General features: G+C 38.1%; 1 protein-coding gene across 1 annotated transcript; it reads left to right on the top strand.

Moving 5' to 3' along the window:
• The first annotated feature begins 7,355 nt into the window (after window positions 1–7,355).
• On the top strand, window positions 7,356–20,053 carry LOC149068866 (lysozyme C-like). The gene is made up of 6 exons (XM_089251081.1): window positions 7,356–7,513; window positions 8,310–8,454; window positions 8,571–8,662; window positions 15,335–15,404; window positions 17,636–17,711; window positions 19,393–20,053. The coding sequence occupies exons 1-6, from the start codon at window positions 7,502–7,504 to the stop codon at window positions 19,661–19,663; spliced, it is 666 nt and encodes a 221-aa protein (XP_089107207.1). The 5' UTR covers window positions 7,356–7,501; the 3' UTR covers window positions 19,664–20,053.
• Window positions 20,054–20,422: the final 369 nt, after the last annotated feature.

Below are 20,422 nucleotides of genomic sequence, written 5' to 3' on the forward strand. Positions count from 1 at the left end.
TACTGTTTTTTAAAAAAAGCTTTCATGACGTCAGGTTATCTTGGTTTCTCCTTGTACACGAAAGATGTAATCAGTTGATCGAACGCAATATATATTTTTGTTACAATGGAACTCGTGCTGATATCTAAGGAATATAAAATACTCATTACGATCTGCATTTCACACTGAGCTATAAGTAAACTATAACTAATACTATACTAAACTATAACTAATACTATACTAAACTATAACTAATACTATACTAAACTATAACTAATACTATACTAAACTATAACTAATACTATACTAAACTATAACTAATACTATACTAAACTATAACTAATACTATACTAAACTATAAGTTTACTTATAGCTCAGTGACATTTCATAAGAAAATTAACATTGTTTTCAGTACAGTAGCGCCATCTATTGTCGACTGAAGTGAGTTGCTGCCAAATTGCAGCAGCCTGCGTCCTGATCTAGAAGTAAATGAAGACGCACTTTCCTACTGCTTTGACAATAAAGCCCCCTTTACACGTAAACTCACTCACTTCTGTTGGCAACAGATAGCACCTAGAAATCGAAAAACAATGATGGTTTTCCTACCAAAACAGAACTGCTATATTTATTTTTTGTTGAATAAAATAATAATTATTATTAATGCTATTTCGGAATCATCTGATGCGGCCCGTGACCTCGAACCTAATTCCGTAGAAATGAAATTATTGGCACATGATCCAAATCATTTAAGTTTCCGGCAGTGCAGTTCCACATCACTTAAGTAGCCCGCAGCACATTTCCAGATCATTTAAGTAACCCACTGCACATTTCCACTTGACTTAAGTTTCTGGTAGTGCAGTTTCACATATCCCGCCAATGCAGTTCAATAGCGCTTTAGTTTCCGAGAGTGCAGTTCCAGTTTGCGGCACATTTCCAAATCATTTAAGTGTCCAACGACACATTTTGAAACCAATGAATTGGATTGGCCCACACTCTATTTTTAAGGTTTGCGAGCACCTTGAACCAAACATTCAAAATTGTTAGTTTAATTCAAAGGCGCTCTGGGGGAAGTGCAGGCCATTTTATTGATTCAGAAACGCGTCGCGAGCCGCAGTAATCTGGAAATGTGCCGCAAGTACTGGGGTGATCTGAAAATGTGCCAAGAGCCATTCAAGTGATCTGGAAATGTGCCGCTAGTACTGGGGTGATCTGGAAATATGTCAAGAGCCACTCAAGTGATCTATAAAGAGCAGCGGGCTGATGAAGTGAACTGTAAATGTCTCGCGCGCAGCTTAAGTGGTTAGGGTACGTCCATAGTGAACCGCTTCTCGCTACTCGCTTTATCGCGGCTGAAAAAAGATCGTGAAAACTCATTGGGACGGCCATAGTGCGCCCGCCTACCTGCTTTTACCGGCTGAAACTGCTTTTACCCGCTTTAACCGGAATGAATTGTTATTTCTTTTTCTCGCTTGACCGGCTCACCGCTTGCACTTTAAAACGGATACTTTCCTCTAAGTGTTCGTTTTATAGTGGAATAGTAAATCGACGGAGTTTTTGTAACGATTAATTATCGTTATTACTAATCGTTGATTAATTATGACATAATAAAACCAAAATCGTTAATCATTAAGTAATTAAGGAAAATTAACAATTATAGTGAATCCAATTGGAGTTTTTGTGAGAATTAATTATTGTCAATACTAATCGTTAACTAGTTATGGCATAATATAAGCGAAATCGGTTATTAATTAAGGATCATCAATGATCATCATAACTGTTAATACTGAATCCAACGGAGTTTTTATGACGAATAATTATTGTTAATACTAATCGTTAACTAGATATGGCATAATAAAAGTGATATCGTTGATTAATCATTAATTAAGGTTAATTAACGATTATACTGAATCCAACGGAGTTTTTGTGACGGATAATTGTTGCTAATACTAATCGTTAATTAGTTATGACATAATAATCTGAATCGTTAATTAATCGTTAATTAATTAAGAATCATTAATGATCATACTAAATCCAACGAAGTTTTTATGACACCTAATTATTGTTAATACTAATCGTTAATTAGTTGACGTAATAAAAACGATATCGTTAATTAATCAATATACCGTTGGATTTCGTTTTAGCATTAATTAGTTAATTAACTAATTAAGTTGGTGAACTAATTAATGATAAAACGAAACCCAACGGATTTTGCCGTTAATTAGTCGGCCAGTTTAGTTTTATCGTTATTAGTTGATTAGTTAATTATCGATCATGATTTAGTTTTATCATTAATATAAACTAATTAACGATAAAACTAAATCAAACGGAATTTTGTAACGATTAATTCTCGTTTTTCTAATCGAAAATTTGTTGTGGCACTAAAAGCGAAATCGCTGATTTATCATCAATTAATTAATTAACTATAATTAGCGATTACACTAAACCTATTGCAACTTCTTCAAGGCGAGTCCTATTCATTTCATGTACATATTTTTTGTTGTCAACAAAAATACAATATATCCCCACGTGATAGCTCCATGATGCCAACTGCTCATGCAAGCAGACGCTCCCGCGAGCGGTGCACTATAACCACCACCGGTTGGAATCGCGCGAGATCATCTCGCCTTCTCCAACTGCCGCGGTTTAAGCAATAAAGCGAGAAGCGGGAAGCGGTGCACTATGGACGTACCCTTAGGCAAGTGTGCTGCGAGCAACTCAAGTGATCTGCAAGAGTGCCGCTAATAGCCACTTACGTAATCTGAAAATGTACAACGTGACACTTAAAAGAGCTGGAAGTTTGCCGCGGGTCGCTCGAAGGTTATGGATGTTGAACCTCCATCGTACAGTCAGTCTTGAGTCCCGTATATACGGGAATCTGTTTGGCCCCGGGGGTGAAAATTATGGGGGAAAAAACAATTGATAAAACAGCATTAAATGCGGGAAAATAATTTTATCCGCATTTTTAAAGCTGTTTTTTTCTCGCAACTTTCCTCCGTTTTCGAATTTAAACATCTCAGTAGATATTTCATTTAGAAACAAGAACAGGAGAGACAGGGCAACAACTTTTTAATTGGTTTTTGGGGCACACAGGGACTGTATAAAAAGTCAATTTTTTTTATTTTAGTAACAATGTAGCAAGAGGTTGCCCTAGCAACATGAATGACATATCTGAGGTACTACACGTCTTTTTCTAATTGGAAGTATACCTCTAGGATCAACGGTTCGCCAGTAAAATGCAATACCCCCTGTTTGCTACCGCACCCTGAGGTTTATCGACAAATAAATTCTGAAAATCCTTTATATTATCGCACTCACTATTGCGAATGTACCAGGGCCGTCTTAAGAGCATCATGGGGCTCCCCGGGCCAAGTGATTTTTCCGAGGCCCTACCTCGCAAAGTTTTGAAAAATTCCACTACTTATTCTCTTGGGGCGCGCGGGCCGTGCCCGCACTGAAATGAGCTGTAGTCACTGTTATTAGCCACTGTGGTGGTATGTATAGTGGTTACAGTAGCCGACTGGGATCCGGGTTCAAACGTCGCTTCAGTGGTGGTCGGCTGAAGTTTTTTCTGCGGTTCCCAACTTCGAGGCGCTAATGCGAGCCGATCTCCCCGTTAAAAAGTCTCGCCGCAGAGAGCAACAGACCTACAACGATAAAATCTTCAATCATTATACACTTCACTCATGGTTAGAAAAGTTGATGGCAGATGCCAGCACTACACATCACAAGCATTACACGGAAACAAACTTCACGGAAAGTTCACTACACGTACACGCACATTCCAACATGCACCAATTCGTTAGAAGTTCCGAAGAGAAATAGGGACGAGGTGCATGTCTGGTTTAGTTATTGTTGTTATTTGTTATGACTGCATCGTTCCAAACTTATTCTTGACCGAACTATTGTTACAATTTGTTTTTTTTTCTATATCTCATCGTATCAGCGTCTGTTGCAGAGCCGAAACTAAATGTTTGGCCAGCTCAGGCGCGGATCCCGGTCAATGTGTATAGGGAAGAGCAACTCATTACTTGAATAATAAGTTGCTCTTCCCGAAGTTATGTAATTTACGTACCCTTCATTTCATTACAAGCATCTGCCATTTTAACACGGGTTGTCATTGTTTATTTCAACATGGCTGAAGTAGTAATTATTACCGAAGCGCAACAAAGAAGTTTTTGCCGAAAAGTACTCTGTAATTTAATGATATTATTATTGTGATATGTAATATTGGCCTTCTCTCTCTCTCTCTCTCTTCTTTTCTATTGGAAATGAAATTGTTGTTAATAATGTAAATGTGATTTGTAATATGACATGAATGATGAGAAATATTTTATATTACTCATATTTTATTTTTTATTTATTCTTTATATTCATTTTATTGTGCATATATTTAGAGTAAAAGACGTAATTAATCACAGTTACATTTTATTGTTCATAAATTCATTAATAAAGAATGCACATTAAATGACTGAGATGTAATTAACGATCGTAATAATCGGGCCGATTGTCCGGCGTCCAAAAAACCTGCTCCGATGTAGGCTCCGTATTTTACGAGACAACAAACGAATTTTTCCATATTATTCGGCTCTTGGGAGGGGCAATCGCGTCTATCCCTTCTCAATCAGTACCCAAGTGAAGGGATCGGAGGCAGACACCTTCAGCCCAGTGCCGTCTTAAGGCATGGGCCCACCCGGGCACGGCCTGGGGGCCTCACAAAAATGAGATCTGGTTGAAATTTCCGAGAATTCGTTCGGTTGGGCCTCAGAAAAATCAATTGGCCCGGGGGCCCATGATACTCTTGAGACGACCCTGCTTCAGCCACGAATGGAGTAGGGCCAGGCATCTTCACTTTCGAATGAAGTGGAGGCCAGCATCTCTAGCTGTGAATGGATGGAGTGGAGGCAGACATCTTCAGCTACAAATGATGCCGAGGCTGCGGAGGAATACGAAACTGACATATTCAGATACGAAACTGACATATTCAGATGCGAAGCAGACCGAGGCAGAGACATTTGCAACAACGAATGGAACAAGGCAGAAGCGGATATAGGGTGATACGTCGCGAGGGACGATTTCATGGCCCCACACATCCTGGTGTAGGCACCCAAGCCAGACTTTTCACGGGCCCTTCCACGGTGAATTTGTAGCATGCAAAACCAAGAAAATGATTGCAGTTATCTGGGGCCCCCAAAGCTGGAGCTCTGTCAGCTCCACCCTTGTGCGGTTCATGGGCGAGTTATTGTATTATATTTTTATACAAAATTACATCTTATTCATCTATATGTCAGTGATTCCCAACGTGGGCGTTAATGCCCCCTGGGGGCGATGGAATGTTCCAGGGGGGCGGTAGAAGCTACGGGTATAGCATAGGATTCTATGGGTGAGATTACGTTGGGTTTTAAATTTCTGAAGAAGGGGGCGATAGGACAAAAAAGGTTGGGAAACTATGATCTATGTAAACGACAGGAATAAAAACTATAAAATAATATAAAAAACATTCTATTCCTGACAACAACCCCAGCCATTCACGGGTGCGTTCGAGAACCAACTAATTGCCCATTGCTGAGTCGACCGAGTCCCCACAAGGGCAACCTTTAGGTGCGGGCCCTTTCAGTGGTTTGCAAACGCGTCGCGGACCATTTAAGTGATCTATAAGCGTGCCTCGGATGACTTGGGTGGTCTGTAAATATGCCGCGGACCACTTGAGTGATCTGCAACTGTGCCGCTAGTCACTCAATTGATCTGTGAATATGTCGGAGGTCAATGAAGTGATCCGTTAATGTGAGAGATCCCTTAACCTTCCAAGATCGCTTGAGGCACTTAAGCGATCTTGGAAGGTGCTGCGGGTCACCTTAGGTGATGTGAAACCGTACCGCGGGTCACTTAAGTCACCTATAAATGTGATGCGGGCCCAGCCCACTTAAGTGTTAAATGATCTGGGACTGTGCCTAGGTTCATTCAAGTCATCTGTTAACATGCCACTGGTCCCTTAAGTAAATGATTTGGAACTATGCCGCGGGTCATTCAAGCAGGGCCGCAACTAGTATGGAGCAGGCGTTTCTGGTGCCCCTGGCGCTGGACCAGAGAGGCGCAAATTTCACCCTTCAACCTCTCTTTCGCTTTTACTGGGGTGGGGGCACCAACATACGTGATTGCCCCGGCTGACCAAGCATCCAGTAGCGGCCCAGCACTCAAGTGATCTGGAAATATTCCGCGGGCCACTTAAGTGATGCAAGAATTGCACCAGTCGTCACTTAAAATTATCTGCTATTGTGTCGTTTATTTCATTTTTAACAAATTAGTTTTGAGCGCAGGGCCGTCATTTCAACTTTTTCCAGGGGGGTGGGGGCAAAACACGTGTACTCAATATATGTATATATATATTTGTATATATACACAGTCGAATCCCGTTATAACGAACGCCAAGAGACCGGAGGAATCACTTCGTTAAAACGAAATTTCGTTGTAAAGGAATTCCAGGTTACCTAGTATTGTTCATATGCAAACTTATTTGGAGGATTAGAAAAGTGTTCGTTAAAACGAGATTTTCGCTATAACGGTATTCGTTAAAACGGGATTCGACTGTATATATATATATATACCATTTTTAGTGTATTTTCAAAAGCCAGGGGGTCGCTGCCCCCCCCCCTAAATGACGGGCTTGGTTTTGAGACTACGGACCACACATCAGATGACACCGAGGTCCAGATTTGGCCCACAGCCCATCGGTTGAGCATGTATGATTTAAATTAATATTAAAACTTCTGCGCACGCGGACATGAATTGATATGTTTTACTCTTCAACGCACGAAGAAAACCAGCCTAAAAACGCAAAATTTCAGGACCTGCTGGAGACTAGCGCACGGCCGGATTATCGAGAGTCCATTGTAATCATTTTTCCTGTTCAGAATCTGATCTCGTTTCATCAGAGACCCATCTTCGAATCTCTTAAAAAAAAAAAAGAAAAAAAAAAAATCAATCATGACCACCACTTAAAAACGGACAAAGGAAACTTCCAGAAAAAACTGGACCAAACCTGCCTTTTTCCCTCTTGCAGATGTTGCAAAAATCCGATCGGATGTATTGACTCTTCATTAGAGTTAATGCATCTTGTTTGCTGAATAGATTATTCTCGAAGGATTACATATATAATCTCAGGGTGTTGCTAAATATCTCTCTCTCTCTCCTTACAGTCATCACGTAATTCCGTTCCTAACGGGGTCACAATGGTTTTTAGAACATTTCGATAAGTAAAGGTGTCCAAGTAAAAGATGAAAAGTTGGTCTTTCCTTTTCCTCCGTTACGAGTGACCCCGAAAAATACGAGGTCAGTGGCAATGAAAATGGATCGCAGAAGAACACAAACCGGTGTTTCTCTCTCTCTCTCTCTCTCTCTCTCACACACACCCGTGAATGTTGTGACCGACAACTTGCCGCTTGTCATATTCGTGTTGTAAGATCCACGAGGAAATGCAGTTCGTGCAACCTGTTCCGAACGGCAACCAGCAAAAAAATTCCAAGCAATGAACTCCAAGGTAAAATAATGACTAACTTTTCTTCTTCTTCTTCTGTTTTCTTCAGTTTCCTTTTTCGTTTCGAATTCGTTTGAATTGCGGTCTCCCAATTGAATGAGTTTTCAATTGTGTATGTATTGTATATGTGCTATAATAATAATAGTTACGAACCTTTTGTTTATGATGCATTTGTTACGGTAAATGTGAGATTAATCGGTGATTAAGCATAATCGTTATATACAGAGTACATAGCCTTGTGCCCACACATGCATGGCCCGGGGGCCTCAAGAGAAGGGGGGTGGAGGCCTCACAAAAATGAGATCTAGTTGAAATTTTCCAGAGAAGGCATGTAAACTTGTCTGGTTGGGCCTCAGAAAAATCACTTGGCCCATGGTGTTCTTAAGACGGCCCCGTACATAGCAAACAAGGGGTATGATATTTTACTGGCGAACCGTTGATCCTAGAGATATACAGTCGAATCCCGTTTTAACGTATACCGTTATAACGAAATTCTCGCTTTAACGAACACTTTTCTAATCCTTCAGATAAGTTTACATGAGAATAATGCAAAAACATGGAATTCCTTTATAACGAAATTTCATTTTAACGAAGCGATTTCTCCGGGCGGCGGGGGGTGGGGGTGGGTGCCCATGAGATGAAAAAAGATGAGAAACACTAATATATAGAAGACAATCGGGATTTCAAAAAAAAAAAAGTGTCCCGCTAATGAGATTTGAATGTAGGATAATTTATCAAACTCACTGAGATGATTGGTGATTATACATTGATTTCTATCTCCGTGTCTTATTTCCATTAGGATACGACCTTCATCGTACTGACCGCTGCCTTTGCGCTGATGTTGCGTGCCTTCCATGTGGTTCAGGGCAAAAAGTACGACAGATGCGAACTTGCCAGAGAACTCCTGGATAAATACCAATTCCCGTTCAAGGACGTGTCCAAATGTGAGTCTTCGTTCCATTTTATCGCGCACCAACAGCGCGGATATTGATTTAATTTGTCAAAAGTCACATAATGATGTTATTATTTATGATTGTTTTTGTTTGTGGTCTTTCTCAAGGGTTGTGTTTGGTCCATTGGGAAAGCGCTTACGAGACTTCAGCCGTGAACAAAGGGTCTTATCCGAATTCGCTTGACTATGGAATATTCCAGGTTTGTTGGGCATTCGAATTTTGAACGTCGTTTTGCACAGTGGTGTCTAAACCTGTGGCCCTGGCCCAATTGTTGAAGATTTTTGATAATTCAGAAATATTCCTAAAACTAATTATGAAATCATTGCCTGAATTAATTCTGAAATCATTGTTTTAATTAATTGTGAAATCATTGCCTGAATTAATTGTGAAATCATTGCTTCAATTAATTCTGAAATCATTGCCTGAATTAATTGTGAAATCATTGCTTCAATTAATTCTGAAATCATTGCTTCAATTAATTGTGAAATCATTGCTTCAATTAATTGTGAAATCATTGCTTCAATTAATTGTGAAATCATTGCCTGAATTAATTGTGAAATCATTGCCTGAATTAATTGTGAAATCATTGCTTCAATTAATTCTGAAATCATTGCCTGAATTAATTGTGAAATCATTGCTTCAATTAATTCTGAAATCATTGCCTGAATTAATTCTGAAATCATTGCTTCAATTAATTCTGAAATCATTGCTTCAATTAATTCTGAAATCATTGCTTCAATTAATTCTGAAATCATTGCCTGAATTAATTGTGAAATCATTGCTTCAATTAATTCTGAAATCATTGCCTGAATTAATTGTGAAATCATTGCTTCAATTAATTGTGAAATCATTGCTTCAATTAATTCTGAAATCATTGCTTCAATTAATTCTGAAATCATTGCTTCAATTAATTGTCAAATCATTGCCTGAATTAATTGTGAAATCATTGCCTGAATTAATTGTGAAATCATTGCTTCAATTAATTGTGAAATCATTGCTTCAATTAATTCTGAAATCATTGCTTCAATTAATTCTGAAATCATTGCTTCAATTAATTGTCAAATCATTGCCTGAATTAATTGTGAAATCATTGCCTGAATTAATTGTGAAATCATTGCTTCAATTAATTCTGAAATCATTGCCTGAATTAATTGTGAAATCATTGCTTCAATTAATTCTGAAATCATTGCTTCAATTAATTCTGAAATCATTGCTTCAATTAATTGTGAAATCATTGCCTGAATTAATTCTGAAATCATTGCCTGAATTAATTGTGAAATCATTGCTTCAATTAATTCTGAAATCATTGCCTGAATTAATTCTGAAATCATTGCTTCAATTAATTCTGAAATCATTGCTTCAATTAATTCTGAAATCATTGCTTCAATTAATTCTGAAATCATTGCCTGAATTAATTCTGAAATCATTGCTTCAATTAATTCTGAAATCATTGCTTCAATTAATTGTGAAATCATTGCTTCAATTAATTCTGAAATCATTGCCTGAATTAATTGTGAAATCATTGCTTCAATTAATTCTGAAATCATTGCTTCAATTAATTCTGAAATCATTGCTTCAATTAATTCTGAAATCATTGCTTCAATTAATTGTGAAATCATTGCCTGAATTAATTCTGAAATCATTGCCTGAATTAATTGTGAAATCATTGCTTCAATTAATTCTGAAATCATTGCCTGAATTAATTCTGAAATCATTGCTTCAATTAATTCTGAAATCATTGCTTCAATTAATTGTCAAATCATTGCCTGAATTAATTGTGAAATCATTGCCTGAATTAATTGTGAAATCATTGCTTCAATTAATTCTGAAATCATTGCCTGAATTAATTGTGAAATCATTGCTTCAATTAATTCTGAAATCATTGCTTCAATTAATTCTGAAATCATTGCTTCAATTAATTGTGAAATCATTGCCTGAATTAATTCTGAAATCATTGCCTGAATTAATTGTGAAATCATTGCTTCAATTAATTCTGAAATCATTGCCTGAATTAATTCTGAAATCATTGCTTCAATTAATTCTGAAATCATTGCTTCAATTAATTCTGAAATCATTGCTTCAATTAATTCTGAAATCATTGCCTGAATTAATTCTGAAATCATTGCTTCAATTAATTCTGAAATCATTGCTTCAATTAATTGTGAAATCATTGCTTCAATTAATTCTGAAATCATTGCCTGAATTAATTGTGAAATCATTGCTTCAATTAATTCTGAAATCATTGCTTCAATTAATTCTGAAATCATTGCTTCAATTAATTCTGAAATCATTGCTTCAATTAATTGTGAAATCATTGCCTGAATTAATTCTGAAATCATTGCCTGAATTAATTGTGAAATCATTGCTTCAATTAATTCTGAAATCATTGCCTGAATTAATTCTGAAATCATTGCTTCAATTAATTCTGAAATCATTGCTTCAATTAATTCTGAAATCATTGCCTGAATTAATTGTGAAATCATTGCTTCAATTAATTCTGAAATCATTGCTTCAATTAATTCTGAAATCATTGCTTCAATTAATTGTGAAATCATTGCCTGAATTAATTCTGAAATCATTGCCTGAATTAATTCTGAAATCATTGCCTGAATTAATTGTGAAATCATTGCCTGAATTAATTGTGAAATCATTGCTTCAATTAATTCTGAAATCATTGCCTGAATTAATTCTGAAATCATTGCTTCAATTAATTCTGAAATCATTGCTTCAATTAATTCTGAAATCATTGCTTCAATTAATTCTGAAATCATTGCCTGAATTAATTCTGAAATCATTGCTTCAATTAATTCTGAAATCATTGCTTCAATTAATTGTGAAATCATTGCTTCAATTAATTCTGAAATCATTGCCTGAATTAATTGTGAAATCATTGCTTCAATTAATTCTGAAATCATTGCTTCAATTAATTCTGAAATCATTGCCTGAATTAATTGTGAAATCATTGCCTGAATTAATTGTGAAATCATTGCCTGAATTAATTCTTCAATTATTAAGAATTAATTCTTCAATTATTAAGAATTAATAATTGAAGCTTAATTATTATTATTAATAATTGCTTCAATTAATTCTCAAATCATTGCTTCAATTAATTCTCAAATCATTGCTTCAATTAATCCTGAAACCACTACATTAATTAATGTTGTAATAATTTTCACAATGACTCTGAAATTATTCCTTTCGTTTTTTTTTTTAATTTTCAGTGGTGATGAAATTATTTTACTTGCATTAATTCTGAAATTATTTACTTCATTAATTCTGTATAAGTATTGCTTCAATATTGAATTCTCATCATTTCTTTCAATTAATTCTGAAATTATTCCTTTCCTTTTTTCTTAGTTTTCATTATTGAAGTTATTTGCTTCACCAACTATGAAATTATTTTGCTTCATTCGTTCTGAAATTGTTACTTTCCACAATGTATTCTTCTGAAATGTGATAACTTATATCAATTCTGAATCTCTTCATTATTTCTAAAATCATTTATTCCAATAATTCTGGAATTATTCGTCTCATTAATTATAAATTCACAGAAATTTATGTGTCTCTTTTGGATGCCGACTCTCCCTCTCCACAATGTTTTTTTGAATTGGGTCTCAGGGAGGGACCCGAAAATCTTCTCGTCCCGGGCCCGCAGGGCTCCTTAAGACGACCCCTGCATCGTTGATTACCATTACAAAATGAAAATGACCGCATACGACACATACACCCAACATAATTTGACTTTTTTTTGGTGCTTACGGAAACCTCAGCGGATCCATTGAACTCCCACTGGCCTTGATGCATATAAATGCGGCTTTAACGAGAAACCACGTGAATACAAATAGAGCAATGAAATTTCCGTGACAAGCATTTTTTGTGCTACATTTTAGCATTTTATGAATTATTATCTTTCCTTTGTTCATCCGTTCACGTGGGGCATTGTGATGGCTTCTGACGTTGTCAGTGAGGATGGTGGGTGACTCGGTTTTAATGACCGCAAGACATTAGTAAAGGGTCATTCAAGTATTACTTCGATGGGGGGAAGGGGTTTCGGGTTTTCTGACTTTTGATGACGAAGGGCGGGGGAGAAGGGTGTTTGAATGATGCGTACGTCGTCAACCACCCTTAATAAAAATATATAAAATATTCTTAATGGTATCTTCCACTTGGTGTGCCAAAATTTTTTCGCTAGTTTGTGAGCAACTGAACTATAACATTTTTCCTATTTATAAGTCCTTTAAAGAGCCAATTTAGTGATCTCTAAAATGTTCCGCGGATCCTTCAAGTGCTCTAGAAATGTGTCGCGGGCCGCTTAAGTGCTCTGGAACTGTGCCGCGCTTCACTCAAGTGATCCGTGATTATGCAGCGGATCACTTAAGTAGTCTGGGAATGTGCCGCAGGTAACTTGAGTGATGTAGAACTGCACTGGGGTGGGGGGGGGGCACTTACGTGCTCTAAAAAATGTGCCGCAAGTCGCTTAATGGAATTGTACCATGGGTCACTTAAGCAATCTGTAAATGTGCCGCTTTCATTTTCACGAAATTAGGTCTGAGGTGACGGGTCACATAAGATAATCCCAAGGGCCACATTTGATTCTTGGGTCCCATGGGTTTATTATATATGCCTTGGAGGGTGGGTCGCGATGACTTTCTTAAAAGAGAAATTTTAAAGTTCTTAGCCTTCAAATACCATTGAAATCAACAGAAATTGATTACAATAACATGTAAAGGTATTTTCTTCCGAAATTTTAATATTTTTAAAAATATTTTTTGCGTCAAAAGAATAAATTTTTGATCGTCTGGGGGGGGGGAGAGGAAGCACGAGTTCCCCCTCCCCCCCGAATACGTCTCTGATGCCAATATGCCTAAGAAGGTCGGGGGGAACAGAGTTGAAAATTTTGCTGAGAAGCGGGGGGGGGGGGGAGAGTGGTCAAAAATGTCTAAACATCTGCTGACGTAATACTTGAACGGCCCTTAAGCTGGAATAGGTTTCACTTACACAACTGACCAAAGTGTGTGCGGGGAAATGTTCAGCACGTGGCGTGAAATGCTGTCTTTAAGGTCAAGTAAAGTTCATGGATTGTCACGACTTACCAGACGTTTCGAATGCCCCCAAAGCCAAAAATCGCATGGATTAAGGTCCGAAGAGGCCATATAGATTAGGGAAGTGCCGGCTAATGACACGTTTTTTTGTAAAATGTGTTTTAAGAACATTCTTAACACGCACTGCATTGTGTGAGGGAGTTCCGTCTTGCATAAAGATTGTGTTTGCTAGGCAGTGACGTGCTTGCAGAACCGGAACAATTTTGTTCTGTAACAGCAATGCATGTCGCTTCCCGGTGATAGATCGAACATGTCACTGGACCTGTAGAACTTAACTCCTCGTAGAAGTAGGGACCGAGAATAAATGATGCAGTAAATCCACACCATAAAGTCACTTCTGGTGAATGTAACGGAACCTCTAAGATAGCGTGAGTATTTTCTGGTTCTCGAATTCGACAATTGTGAGTATTGACTTCACCATCCAAGTGAAAATGCGCTTCGTCTGTCCTGAGGATATTCCAAGGCCATTCAGAATCGACCTCAACGCGAGCTAGAAAATGCAGTGAGAACCGGAGTCGAGCGTCATAATCATGTGGAAGCAACGGTTGCACAAGTGGAAGTTTGTACGGATAATATCGGAGGATATTCCGCATGATCTTATGGACAATTGAACGTGGTTTATCCAACGCCTGTGCTACACGCCTGACACTAGTGCTACCACGAGAATTTGAAGCTCTGTCCTCTTCCACCTGAAGCGAAACCTCCTGTACTGCGTCTATAGAAACGGGTTTTCTTCCAGGACGAACAGCCAACCATCCTGTGGTTTCAAATTCCGTTATCATACTCCGAAGGTTTTTATCATTCACTGGACCTTTTCGAATCCTATTCCAAGTCCGATATTTCCGTAGAGCAGTTACTGCGGAATTGCTGTTTTGGTAAAACAATTTGACCAAGAAAGCGCGATCTCGTAAACTTACCGTCATCGTGAGCAGCAAACACATTGAGGAACAAGATCTCCGCGAATGTTTCTAGGTTTTTATAACAGCTGCTGCGTGACATCACACAAATTTACATGTTTACTACAGGTATTCAAAGTGAAACGCCCTCTGGTGGCGACGCGTGCAGCTTATTTCCCCCCTCCTTACAACTTCATGAAGTCCTCCACAAAATTTGACACTTTCCTGATGACTGGTTTCGCCTGTAGGCTACTTTAAAATAGGGTCTTTTAATTATGGGTGCCCTGTATATATTTGGCATAGATTTTGCATTTTGATTTTTCTATTTTTTCTGTAATACAAGGTGGTTATAAATAAACTGACACTACACACTGATGTATGTAGTGACCATTCTGATGGAGGCTATTTTGATGAAACTCGGTATATGTATAAAATATATGCACCATGGGAGAAAAGAAAGAGACGATAAAAAAAAAAAGTTAAGTTTTTGACCACCGGATTGTACTTTTTTCCCATAGTACAAATAACGTACAGTATATACCAAGTTTCAATGAAATACGTCCACCACAACGGGTGCTACATAGGTCGGAGCAGTGTCGGTACAATGTCATAGTGACACTATAAGCCTAATTATACTGACACTGCAGATACGTAGCATTACAACTCCTAGAACTTCTCTAGGAGGTAATGAACGTACCAGGTGCGAAATGTCCCAGGAACGAAACGTCGGAAACGAAATTTCCGGATCCCAAATGGCGGGTGGGATTTCACAAATACGTAGACAATTATGTTAGTTGAATCATACTTTTTTATTTTCGACGTATACGGATATTTATTACTATGAAAAATGGACGTATAGTGTTTATTTTTCAGGTGAATAATTACAAGTGGTGCAAAAGTACTCTACGGCCGAGCCAGAATCGCTGTCACGTGTCGTGCGATCGTAAGTGGAAACATTCCATGTAATAAAATTTAAAGAAATTACCAGCTGGAAATTGGTTTCCTCCATGTTAAACATATATACAGGCTGTCCCAAACTGTTCGCACAGCGGATATCTCTGCAACCGCTGGTTCACTTCAAAAACACACTGTATTCTGTAAAAAGTTTTCTAATGACGTGACCCAAAGTATCTGGAATTTTTCTAAGGGGTCGTATACGGTGCAAAAAATTGACTATTTATGTAAATCCTGTTTTTGCTAAAACCACCGAATTGGGAAATGTAAATGCTGCGGCTCTGAGAACAATTTCTTCGTTTACAAAAAATTATATATTTTTAAATGGAACATTGGTGGTGATATTTGACTTTGAAGTTGACAGCATTTATCGCTACAACTGAGTGCGAAGTTCCCAAATTGCGAAACGTAAATCGATTTCAAAGTTATAAAAACTCTTTAATTGCCAAAATAATTGTGGAAAAATGTAATTGCTATTCATTGCGAAAAAAAATGAAGTGGTTGAGTTCACTCTGGTCACTAGTGTAGCCACTAAAAATGACAACTTCTGAGCCATTTTGAAAACTTGCTAACACAGTGAGTAATAGCCCCAAAACATAGTGATTTTATATATTTAATATCTCCCCCCCCCCTATTAAATGCAATATTCTCTCGATGAATATTGCATTTAAAAATACGAATTTTTCTTTTGGAAATGACTTTCCGGATTAGGTTCTTTGGAACTTAGCACAAGGGGATGTATAAAAGGTTAATTTCTTTATTTTTTATACATACGATCCCCTCAAATAAATTTTGAGATTTAAAGTAATAGCACGTCATTTGAAAAATTTTAGTAACTGAAAGTACGTTTCTAAAGTCAACGGTTGCAGAGATATCTGCTGTGGAAACAATTTGGGACAGTCTGTATATTAGATACATGTTAACTGTACAGTGAGTGGCCACTTTATTATGACCAACTGACAGTTTTCAGCGAATGAGCAATAGCGGCACGCTGTTCTGCAATTTCGAGCATGTGTAAACACAATACTTGAACTCATATTTTCCTGTACAGATTCATTCACGAATTTTTTCAGGGAACCGACAAAAACTTTTTAAAAAGAAAATCAAATCGTTATCATAAAAAGCTGCAAACAGTATATTTGCAACCTTCACAAAACATTTTATTTATTTCGTGCAATGCTTATATACGTTTCCATGGAAATTGCACGTACGTTCACGAAGATACAAATGTTTTTTTCATAAAAACTCCAATTTTCATTGCGTGTTTTTGGCTTATACATGCAGAGCTTTTAACCGATTTTAACGAAATTTACGGAAAATTTTAAATTATATATGAGGTGCGTATTGTAAAAGAAATTTACAATGTACCTCATTCAGCATTCGGTGAGAAACGAGCACTTTTTAAGAAAATAATGTTTATTACGCATGCGCAGAAAATATCTATTTTACTTTTCATAATTTGGTGCAACGCATGTAAAAATTCAAGTTGAATATCGTGAAAATTCAGAAAGATATCGATGATAGAGTGTACAGTAACTTCAGTAGCTGGATCATGTGTGTGAATGATCGATTGTGTAGGATCCAGCTAAAATCGAGATGTCCCGTATTTGGAATCCCAATTTCCCGTATTTCGCTCAAGGAGATATGATAAACTTACTCATACAGTATATAGTGTAAAATTTTCTGCAAGTTCCATCAATATTAATTGAAAGCTCCACATGTAAAAGCAAAGCACACTCGATGAAAAGTGGAATTACATTTATATCTTCGTGATTATATGCGTACAATTCCCACGAAAATGCGTACAGGTATTATGCAAAGCAAGTAAAATATTTTGTGGAAGTTGGCAAATCGTTTGCAGTATTTTATATAATAAAGGTTTGATCAGAAACATTTTTCTCTTTCCGATTGATTTTTCGGTCCCTCAAAAACATTCGTGGCCGGATCTGATCTGGAAAGTGTGAGTTCAAGTGTCATGTTTACGCACAAACATGCCCGAAACTACAGAACAGTGTGACGCCATTTGCTTGTCAGGTGGTCATAATAAAAGTGGTCACTCAGCGTGTGAATATTATTAATACAAATTATTATTTTTCAAATAATTACGAATAAATTATCGAGTTGACGCAATGATACCATTTCGCTTCAGAAGTTTACAATTTGAAAAAGTAATCTCTCGAACTTGTGTAAGTTATAGTTATCATTATCACTATGTTATAGGTCTGAGAGACGAAAATTTAACGGATGATGTGCAATGTGTGAAGACAATCATGAGGCAAAGCACATTTGATGAATGGTAAGTTCTTTCTTGTACTTATGCAGTAATGCTCTGAAATTACAGGATGGGTGGGATAACAGCGTAGAGTCAAGGGTCTTCAAACTTTCAGACGTTGCGGGCCCAACGGGGTTCAGAGCTAGGAGTCAAACAGAGGCCCCTATATTGTTAGAGAAGTTCATTCCTTGTGAGACATTTTTCACAAAATATGAATTTTTCAATAATTCTGAAATTATTTCTCATCAATTTTGAAATATTTTCTGAGAGTAATTTTGAAATTATTTCTTCCATCGATTCTGGAATACATTTTTTCCATTGAGGCTTTTTTTTCAGCATTTGTCTGTAAATTCTGTAAGAATTTATATCCGCAGGCCACTGCAGGAAAAGCTTCGAGGACCAAATGTGGCCCGCGGTTAATGCCTTGAAGACTCACTGGCGTGAGTTGTGGTACATTTTCAACTACAGTGAAACCTCGTTATAACGATACTTAGCGAACCAAGGAAAATATCGTTGTAAAGAGGCAGTATTTTAACACCAGGCGCCGTCAAATTCACGCTGTTGTCGGCATCTTTTTCGAGTGGCTATTTTCAGTAAAATTGTCTTCAATTACTTTTTGAATGTTTATTATTACCAAAAAAATTGTTTTTGATCAGTTGATTGATAAAATCTAGTTAGTTGTTTTGCCATTAAAAATGGGGTTACCAGATTTAAAAACTGAAAAAAGGAAGACGTCTGCATTCTTAACTTTTGGTAACGCCATTTTTCCCAGTTTCCCAACAGATGTCGCTACTATACTGACAAGAAAACCCTACAATAATTGTTTGTAACTGAAACAGTACCTCTAAAGGAACAAAAAAATAACAACAAATAACGGTTCGTCTCCCTTCCCTTATAATGAATTGTTCCCACCGTCAAGACAATTTTATTGTTTTTCCTGGAGCAAGACGGGAAGTTTTCTTTGCCCAACAACCTTGTCTTTTGCTACATTTATTGGCATTTCTGAAAGCTTTCATAGCTTTGTTAAGTTTCTACTATTATGTAACATCCCCGTCCCCGCTGTAGTTCACATCATCCGAGAGCAAGCTGGGCCGGCCAAGATATCTAAATCACTCAAGCAGCTAGCTAGCAACACATTTGCATATCACTTCAGTGACCCACAGCACAGTTCCAGATTACTTAAGCGGCCCGCACATTTTCAGATCATTTAAACGATCAGTGGTATGTTCACAGATCACTTGAGTGACCCGTGACACAACTCCGTATCACTTAAAAAGCCAGCGGCATAGTTCCAGAACACTCAAGTAAACCACGGCACAGTTACATAACGCTTAAGAGACACTGTTCTTCATCACTCAAGTTACCTACAGCACAGATCCGAATCACTCATGCAGCTGGCTAACCTTTTTCCCAGATAAATTAAGTGGCCCGCGGCACATTTACAGACACTACTTAAGTGACCTGCTGCAAAGTTACAGATAACTTGAGCTTCCCAGGGCACGTTTATAGATCGTTTCAGTGATCTGCAGCAGACTTCCAGATATCGTGCGTGACTAGCATTGCTGTTCCAGATTTCCGCTGTGGTGGTCGAGTGCCTCCCCCCCCCCCCCGGGAAAAAATTAAAATGGCGGGCCTGCACCCTTGACATAATGTGATATGAACATAAATGCAGTGTTGTCATTCTGTAAATCTCTTTCTCTTTAAGGATGTCTCACGGTCTCCGTTGCCAGCAAAACACCGAGAAATATCTGTCGGATTGCGACCTGACATCGAGGGCCCTGAGAGTCAAATACAACTACGAGCCAAAGAAACCTAAAGCCCAGTTCAAGATACGCCTGAAACTGACGAAGAATCCAAGAGGACTCAAAGTCAATTTCCATATGCCGGCCGCAAGGTTTTATCTGCTCCACAAACTTCTATCCGCTCATTTCAGAGTAAAGCCATTTTTCAGTTCGCATAATTTCATAACGCGGTGAACGGGTGGACTGGTCATGGCATGGAATGGCACTTACCGCGTCCTATATGCCGTCCATATCAAACCCTTTCACCAATCATCACCTGTGTACGTTAGACCGGTGGTTCTTAACCTGGAGCCGTATGGCTGCCCCTTCCGGCCCTAGAATATTCTAAGGAAGCCACGGGTGAAAATCAGATGAAAGGGAAACCGTGAAAAGTGCCATGGAGAACTGTTAAGAAAGGAAGCTTTCAATTGAAATATGTCGTGAAAAAAATACTACTTTCAGAATCCAGCAAGACTGTTCACATAACCAGGGTCATCGTGAGCCATGGACATGCCCCCCCCCCCCACATCCTGGAGCAGGGCTCCTAGGCTGGGACTTTTTGACGGCCCCCCCCCCCTATACTTAATTTATTAAAAAAATGATGACAATGGCCCCGGGGCTGGAGCCCTGTGTCAGCCCTACCCTTGGGAAAGGACATGGCCATGGGCCTATTCACACAGGGTTCAGGGCATCGTGTCCATGAAGGGCTACACAAGAAGATCTGGTACTATCATTTTCGAGTGCAAACTGTTATGTCCAACTAATTATGGAGGCGTCAGAAGATCACTTTGCTTGAAGACCCATGATGTTGAGACGGAATGCACAGAACCCCACAAAAAAGAAGCCTACAGAACTCTAGCCCAGGGCAGGAACTGACCTAAGGGCCGATGTGTCGGAAGAGGTCATTTATAGTTTCTCCCGACGTTCGTAAGATTGTCCCGTATTTTACACACT

This window comes from Pholcus phalangioides, unplaced genomic scaffold (assembly GCF_987345545.1).
Source record: "Pholcus phalangioides strain wild (caught in Gottingen) unplaced genomic scaffold, Ppha-v1.0 ptg000024l_1, whole genome shotgun sequence".
NCBI lineage: Eukaryota > Metazoa > Arthropoda > Arachnida > Araneae > Pholcidae > Pholcus > Pholcus phalangioides.

Excerpts from the sequence above, each read along its gene's own strand:
- LOC149068866 (XM_089251081.1), top strand. Across the intron at positions 8,455-8,570 it reads GTTCAAGGACGTGTCCAAAT|GGTTGTGTTTGGTCCATTGG; the intron begins GTGAGTCTTCGT and ends GTCTTTCTCAAG. Across the intron at positions 8,663-15,334 it reads TTGACTATGGAATATTCCAG|GTGAATAATTACAAGTGGTG; the intron begins GTTTGTTGGGCA and ends TTTATTTTTCAG.